This window comes from Doryrhamphus excisus, linkage group LG5 (assembly GCF_037039965.1).
Source record: "Doryrhamphus excisus strain RoL-2023G ecotype Guam linkage group LG5, RoL_Dexc_Guam_v1.1, whole genome shotgun sequence".
Taxonomy (NCBI): domain Eukaryota; kingdom Metazoa; phylum Chordata; class Actinopteri; order Syngnathiformes; family Syngnathidae; genus Doryrhamphus; species Doryrhamphus excisus.
In genome coordinates, this window is record NC_136361.1 from 5,149,327 (window position 1) to 5,157,350 (window position 8,024).

At 40.5% G+C, this 8,024-nt stretch overlaps 1 protein-coding gene and 1 long non-coding RNA gene across 3 annotated transcripts; one reads left to right on the forward strand and one right to left on the reverse strand.

Annotated features, from left to right (window-relative positions):
- Nucleotides 1–3,412: 3,412 nt before the first annotated feature.
- On the reverse strand, nucleotides 3,413–6,525 carry spag6 (sperm associated antigen 6). 2 transcript variants are annotated; one of them, XM_058060264.2, is made up of 11 exons: nucleotides 6,283–6,525; nucleotides 6,122–6,217; nucleotides 5,877–6,043; nucleotides 5,516–5,699; nucleotides 5,237–5,442; nucleotides 4,627–4,800; nucleotides 4,407–4,559; nucleotides 4,149–4,340; nucleotides 3,957–4,073; nucleotides 3,744–3,889; nucleotides 3,413–3,655 (listed from the first exon to the last, which is right to left on the reverse strand). In XM_058060264.2, the coding sequence occupies exons 1-11, from the start codon at nucleotides 6,305–6,307 to the stop codon at nucleotides 3,592–3,594; spliced, it is 1,524 nt and encodes a 507-aa protein (XP_057916247.1). In that variant the 5' UTR covers nucleotides 6,308–6,525; the 3' UTR covers nucleotides 3,413–3,591. The 2 variants fall into 2 exon arrangements, with proteins under 2 accessions (XP_057916247.1, XP_057916248.1); XM_058060265.2 differs by lacking the exons at nucleotides 6,122–6,217; nucleotides 6,283–6,525 and having other exon boundaries at nucleotides 5,873–5,990.
- Nucleotides 6,456–8,020, forward strand: LOC144898499 (uncharacterized). Its single transcript, XR_013627377.1, has 3 exons — nucleotides 6,456–6,654; nucleotides 7,572–7,694; nucleotides 7,826–8,020. It is a non-coding gene; the product is annotated as an uncharacterized LOC144898499 (long non-coding RNA).
- Nucleotides 8,021–8,024: the final 4 nt, after the last annotated feature.

Here is an 8,024-nt window from a genome sequence, read left to right on the forward strand (position 1 = left end):
GTTTAATTCATGTTCGCAATCTGCCTTTTTAATCTTGTGTGTGAGTGTGTGTTTGTTTACTGTGTGTGTTGTGCTCGTCCTGCCTGTCACACATATTTTTATCCTGTTTTTTTTTAGTTGTCGTCCTATACAAACTTGTGTTTTCTTGCTTCAGCTCAACTTTTTATGTCACATAGTAAACCCACTATGGTTATGTGCTGCAAAAGAGTTTCACTTTCACACTTAAAGTCTGTTCTTCTCAGCCCTGGAGGCTTCTTTTCTTTTTTCCACACACAAGCGGTGACAGCAGTGCATGCAGGGAGAATGAGTATTTTTGTGTAATAATTATAAGCAGAAATGCAATTTTTTTTATCTGCTTGTGAATGAGCTCCTCCTGCTGCCTCTGCCAACTTGCCAAAAGCATTTTTTTTCAGCAAACCAAAAGAGCTCAAAGGACATTATAACTTAACAAATGTGTCTTTATTTTATCATGTACAGGGAGATGAAAAGGATGGAAGACAACTTGTGTTGCAATTAACTGGAGGTCAGGCCAGAGATCTAAAATGTCCTTTATTTGGCTTTTAATATTCTAAATTTAAATTTGCATTAAGAAATTAGAAAAGCAGGGCCGGAAATAATGGTTTCAGCATTATGTGTGTGTTTGTGTGAATGTGATCAGTGCTGTTCAGTGACATCATGGCCAAAAAAAAATGTTTATTGTTCTTCACATTTAATGATAATACAATCCATTCCATAAGCATTCACTCAAACCAATAAAAGCACTTGTTCTGCTTGACTAAAATTGTGAATGTTTCTTCTCTTTATTTCACCAGATTTCAACTCTTGTAATCTTGTAAGATTATTAGCATTCATATTTCAGAATTTGTCTTCATTGAGGTTGGAACGCACAAAAACAACTTAAAGGAGGAGTACACTCCATGTCGCTGGCAGGGGGAGGTCCGGAAAAATGATTTATACGAATTAATGCATGTAATTATAATTATATATCGCCATAATTATAATGAAGTGTTATTACTGTCATTTCAAAGATGACCAATTGCTTATATTGATTGGGAACTCAACATTCGTACAGCTTTTAATATAAACTACCCCGTATTTTATCTAATGGTTCAGTCCTGTCCAAAGCAGGTGTTCAGTATTGCTTGATTGAGTAGGCGGGAAACTACCCGGAAGTGGAAAGAGCGTCGTCGTCCTACACACGAAAACATCTTGTCAAAATGTTGTTTCTGAATAAAAATGGATGTACAGGACGACATACCGTCACTTTTATACAGGTGGGTGTCGTCCGTGGTTGTCTGTTGGGGTTAAATGTCGACAGTTATTTGGCCTAGCTAAAGTATCGTCATTTTTTAAATGGTGGCAGTAAGCTAGGCTATACTGCTACCTAACATTGTGGACTTCTCCTGTGTTAGTCGGTGTAATTAACCACGTAGTAAAATAAATAAAACAATAAAAGTACAATAAAACTTAATTCAATGTAAAACTAAAGCTGCCCCTCAAAAGTATTTGAATGACGTTAGCAACACTGCTAACTCCTACTGGTGGTGTAGCCAAAATATTAGGTACACCCATACATAAAATACAATTCAGTGTTCAGTTGAAAGAGTAAACTACCAACTACACAACAGGGGGAAATTGACTGAAATTGATTATTTTGTGAATTTCTCTTCAAGATTCATGAAGTATCTAAATTATTCAATTGAAGCCTTATTATAGTATGCATAATTTATGGCGCTTCCATGAATTGCTATTGGTGCTTGTTGAATATGCTGCTAAGGTGGAGGATGGCATTTAACACATTTCTTACACGACTCACCATTCGTGTTTATTTTTTTTTTCTTCTTTTAGTGGCAACAATAGCTGCAATGCCTGTGATCTCATTAAAGTTATCAGCCAGGTAAGTTTTTTTAATATGTCCATATTCCCAATTTATTCGCTTTTTCCTTGTATGAAAACAGACGCCGTTTATTGCGTTGTTTGCCACAAGAAAGCTGCAGCAAAATAAATATTTTTATATATATCTTAGTTGAAAATTCGTTTACAAAATACGTGTTTTTAATTTTTTTGTCATGTGTTCCTGCGTATGTATAAAAATAATGTAAAGACACTAAGGCGTGTCTATAAATCCTAAATCCAATCTCAATTGTTTCAAATGTGTTTGACTCACATTTTAAAACTTATTTTTAATATATTAAGAATCGGTTGGAAGAGTGCAATAATTTATTTTTCTTTTGAATTGAATGTCCAGTATTTGAACATTTTAATGGCATTTTTAATGTATTTAATTCGATGTATTTTATTTAATGTATTTAACTCAAATCGACATTTTTCTCCATATTTTAATTCTTTCATTAGCTATTATTCGATTCCCTGGTAATGTAATTTAAGCTACTGAAGCTCAATACACAAAGTAAAAAGAACTATATTATATATCATGGATAAACGTATCTCTAGTAAAGCATATATACTGGTAAATCTGGTTAATCTTCTAAATGTGTGCAACAATAGAATAAGTTATTCATACAATCGAATAAATGGAAACAGCATACATTTTATAACCAATGCAAGTGTATGTTAACACTTGTTAAAAAATAGCATTCGCTAGTCGATTAGTAAATTATATTGTTAAAAAAATATATAAAAATTAAAAAATATAAATACCTGCATATAGTCACTAATGAAGCTAAAGGCGTTTTAGGTTATTAAAGGTAATTTAATGCTGTCTTTATCCTCGACGTAATACGTCAAAACGTCAGTGATTACTATTACATTTATATATGCTTTAGCTATGGTGGGTGATTTATTGATTATTGACATTTATTAATAAGTTATGTGATTCACTGTTATTTCTGGCGTAGTAAAGGCTCCCGTGTATATATATATATTTTTTTGTTGTGGGGGGAAGGGTACCAACCTGTCCGATGGTCTCGTTTGCATTGTTTCCAATTGAAATATTGAATAGTGGAATTAACATCATTCCCCTCGACGCCTTGCCTATTTATAGATAATAATAATCGGTACGGACTGATTTATTGCAGCCGCATAACAAAACACATCGAATGTTACGTTAAAGCGTAACAGGCTTAAAAAGCAATGCTATGAATGGATGAGGATTTAAAAATATCTTGTTAAAGAGGAGGCGGAGACGCCAGCTGCTCGGATCTACCGGCCAAGGCGACAGCACAATGTGGGGAGCAAGCGTGGACGTGGGTGCAGCAGACAATAAACAAAGAGCTGCTCGCCATGTGGGCAGCAGCTGCTCCACACGTACGCACTGCAAAGAGTGGATCCACAGCCGCCGCCAGGGGGCACTGCGGAGCTCGGCTGTGCTTTCGAATGTTGACTGCACAAATTCTTTAGGGGTCACTCGAGTGATATTTACAAAGTCTTTTATTTGAACTTGGTATTCCAGTTAACCCTACAGTATTCTACTTAATTCCGAATCTTCTCACCAGCAAGTCTGTATGATTTGATGATATCCTACGTTCTATTAAGAACATCCAAACATCCAGCGGTATTGAATGTCTGAGGCGTGCTGTACATGAAGTACATGTATTCACAGTAATGTTGCACAAAAAATGCAAGGTGGTCTCAGGATGGCTTAAAATTCTCCAAGCGCTCCAACAACACCTCTGAGTATCCCGGGGAGTAGTACCTGTAACGTAAAACACACAAATACCCTTTCTTGATTTCTGAGGATGGATATGACGTGAATATTTGTGTAAATGAAGATGGGTGTATACCTGACTATCTCCTCTGGGAAGCAGCTGTTGATGGAATTAATGTGCTCCTGGAGGGGGGAGCCTGGCTCCGCCTGAATCTCCTGCACTTTCTTTAACCCCCCGCTGGTGACAAACTGTCGGCGAGCCTGGCTGTCGTGTGGTAACACCTTTGACAAGAAAGGAGGAGATATTTAAACAGTTGGAGGGATTATGGCAAATTGCTGAGCAACCTACCTTGCTGAACTGGCAGACGACATGTTTGATGATGTTTGTGGGTGCATCGTAGAGGAGGGACTCCAGTGCCGGCAGGAAGGTACACTTCTGCAGGATCATCTTTAGGGACTTTTTGCTCTGATCAAACCAACAGAATGGATGTGGATCATCAGCTTTTTCTCCAACAGATGACTGCAGCAGCAAAAAGCATACTTTGGTCTGCAGGTCTTCTGAGCTGCTGGCATCTGTGTAGAGTTGCAGCAGCTTGGGAAGCAGGTTGGCGGTCGCCACGGCCTTGGCGTGCACAGGCGTGTGATGTCCTATCTGGCCTATGCACCAGGCTGTGGCCGCCTTGATGTGATGTTCCGTCTCCTCTGATAGACACAGAGCCAGCTGGAGCAACCCCTGCGAGAAAGGAGCATCATCATATGATGTACTATAAATCCAAGCTGGAAAAAAAAAACCACACACCTGGGAAAGAATGACAGCCATGGCCAGATTCTCACTGTGTGCCGCCACATATCCCAGCATCATGATCCCTGGCAACCTCAGACTTCCACGGGACTCTCCAAGGTACGTGATCACTTCTGAGGTTCCTCCACAGTTCACTATCACCTGGGACAGCTGGAAAAGACACGCCTGTGTGTGTTGATTTCTGTGGGAGTTGCACACTCGTGCCTGTGCATAGTACCTCAGGGGTGTGTTTAACCACCTCCCTCATCAGGATGGTGACGTTTTTTTTGACACACTCGTCCGGGTCCCTGAGGCACATCATGGCTGCAGGGAAGACGTCGGCCTCGATCACCAACTCCGCCAGGCAGACCGAGTGTTTGCTGATCTGACCCAGAGCAGAGAATACTTGCCTCTGGACAGACAAAAACACACTCCAGTCCATATGTGACCTGTATGACATACCTCATTATATCAGGCCTCATTCATATGTGGATATGAATCAGTTATGTATGCAATGCGACTGCAGTATGGATGTTTAGGTTGCATATATTCGACCTATTCATCATGGAAAGATGTGTAATGCTGGAAAAAGCTCTTCTGTCATCCGAAAGTTATTTTAGTTAGTGTCAGTTGAAGCACAGGATCGTTTGGTTAAATAATATTGGTCCAGTATTCACAATTTTTTGCTATTTGCTTCAAACGTAACAAGATCAAGTTCTTTCGCCTTGCTGTTTGCCACGAACGAAACCCCGCACTCCCCAAAATGGATGCAGCCCTGTTCATGCCAGCACTGTTTTTTGACGTATCGGCCAACATCAGCAAGAAACTGACTCGCCCATGGGCCTCACCCTGAGTTTGGTGTCTGGGTTGAGGATCATCTGTGCTAGGTGTGCGATGGCACCAGCCTCCACCACAATTTGTGCCAATTCCGGCGTGTGTTTGGAGATGTCACTGAGCACCGAGGCGGCAATGCGTTTGAGGGCGATCTCTGGCTCCAGGAGGCACAACACCAGCATGGGGACGGCACCTGCATCCACAATGGACTGGGACAAGGCTGTTTAAAAAAAAAAAAAAAACCCACATTGAAAAATGGAAGAAATCAGAAGAGGAAAACACGTCATCTTTACCCTCATTGTGTCGTGCAATGTAGCCCAGAGCCCAAGCAGCAGCTTCTTTCACACCGGGGTCAAACTCTTCGAGACAGAGAACCAAAGCGTCCACACCCCCGTTTGTCACCACCGCCAGAGCCAGCTCTGGGGAGTGTTTGGCCACCGCTCGCAGGACAAACGCTGCTGCTTTCTTATATAACCTCTGTGCACAAAACACATGCAAATAATGTCATGTAATGCCTATGAGATCATTGAAGTCTATGAAAGTAAATAAAGTAGTTATACAATATTTGTGTTGGCATTGTTAGGCAAAACTGGTGCTATGCTATGCATGTAATACACATACTGTACGTACAATGCTGTGTCAACACATACTGACATTTTGCAGGGTCAGGGAGCGGATGAGCTGAGGCAGGATGTCCTCTTTCACCAAAGACTCGGCGAGGTCAACGTTGTGGTCGGCCAGGCGACCCAAAGCCAAGGCTGCTTTCTGCTGGATGCCGGGAACCACGTCCAGCATCAGGGGCCTCAGCATGGACATGACACCTGCAAAGGACGTGAGTGCTGCGTTTTTAGCTGCTTTTAATGACATGCGGTCTCAGACAGTATGCTGCCTTTTTTTACCCGCTTTTTGGAGGATTTCTATGTTTTGCGGTCGATCCGCCAAATCAGCAACCGTTTGCACAAACTGCATTCTTGATTTGTTGTACTGCTCGAAAACTGCAGAGACATACACAGAGTCAGGACACACATATTTGTCAACCCAGATAACTTAACAATGGCACCTTGAACGATCTGCCTTTGAGTCATCGTCTTGGCCTCCGATCACGATGGCTTCAAGGATATTTTTCCAACCTGAGTGCAGAAAATGGCAACATGAGTGACGTCGTTCAGCCGCACGAAGTTTGGCTTCCGGTGTGAAATACAATGACAACTGCGACGTCAACACCCCCCCCCCCCCCCCCGTCATGACGCTCCGTTATTTTGACAAAGAAATGACGCCGCGTTTGTCTCGACGTTAACGTGTTTCCTGTTTTTGTCTTTCTAGTGAGAGAGAGAGAGTTCTGCAGATTTAAAAAAAGAAGAAGAGACGACCTGTGATCTCTCCGATTTCCGACTTCTCCTGAGGATTTTTGTCACAGCCACTTGTCTTGGAGGTAAGTAGACGTCTGTATTGTTGTCTCATGTTGCCAAGGCAACACCAAGGCAGTAGGACGCGCATTGCCTCGCTGAAGATCGTCTATTATGGACAACATTGTTACTCTGGTATGGTGTTCAGTACGTATGTATTATATATGTAACGTCTGTATTGTCCACTTTAATCCAAAATTCATCTTGAATTCATCATTTGGCTCCGGTTTATTCAAATTAAAAAGATATATATTTTAGCCTTAAATTGTGATCAAAGACTAAATGACATTTAGATTCCTTATGTGATGGTGTTTTAGGATATCACGTAATATGTCTTTACATATTTAATGTCAAACGGCCTACATTTCAATAAATGGCAGGATTATTTTAGTAGCTCAATACAAAAATCGATTTTACATCAAGGGAAATATTTCAAGAATGTACTAATGCATGATGACTCTAATCTCATACAATTAGAAAAAATATATCAAAGTTAAATGTCAGTTGTGGCAGACTCTGATAAGCAAATTAACTGCAAAAACTGAGGGCTTTTAATTGAAATATAATAATCGCACCTTATCTATGTAAGAATATAACACGGCCAATATTCATTTATAGACACCAATGATTATTGCTTACGTTGTCATGTCTTGTGGGTTTCGTTTCCTATTTATTTCTAACCTATTGAAATTGTTTGACGCTTACCGCTTTTAAAATGGCGGAGACCCCATGGACAGTCTTATTTCTATCCAAAAATCACATCTCTTTTAGGTTACGCCTTTTTACTGAGCGCAAAAAAGAAGAAAAAAAAAATTTTGAGTCATGCATTATTAAAAATATTAGTTATAGAAAATAAATGTTTACATGTACTTACTTAAAAATGTCAAATATTGAACATAACTGTAGAAATATCAACTCATGAAAGCTTGTGTTGTACTTTCAGGCACGCTCACGGGCGCCCTCTACCGGCAGCATTGCAATCAGCAGCCGAAGGACAGAAGGGAGAATGCCGGCCAAGGAGCACAAGTCCCCGCCTGAAGGGCGACCGGAGGTCCGTCCAACGACGGTGAGTTCGCACCACTTTTCTGACTATTTTCTATTTGCCGAAGAACTAAACACTCGAACTCCATTTAAGCCAAAAATTAGTACTTTACCGAGCGAATTAGAACGTTTTTTTTTTTTAATTGTGATTTTTAGAGCCAGGCGGTACAAGAACGCTGCAAGGAAAGACAGACTGAGGACTTGAGGACAAAATCTTACCATGCCAACATTTTTCTCTTGCTCAATTTATGGCTTTAGTGTTAACGCCCAGCTAAGTCTGTCACTGCAGATTACAGTAATTGTGCTGGCAGACATTATTATTACTATAGAATCCGTTTCATCTATTAAACACGAC

Excerpts from the sequence above, each read along its gene's own strand:
- spag6 (XM_058060264.2), bottom strand. The coding sequence starts at position 6,307 with ATGACTCAAAGGCAGATCGTTCAAG. Across the intron at positions 5,700-5,876 it reads GCTCCCTGACCCTGCAAAAT|AGGTTATATAAGAAAGCAGC; the intron begins GTCAGTATGTGT and ends TTTTGTGCACAG. Across the intron at positions 3,656-3,743 it reads TTCCCAGAGGAGATAGTCAG|GTACTACTCCCCGGGATACT; the intron begins GTATACACCCAT and ends TTTACGTTACAG.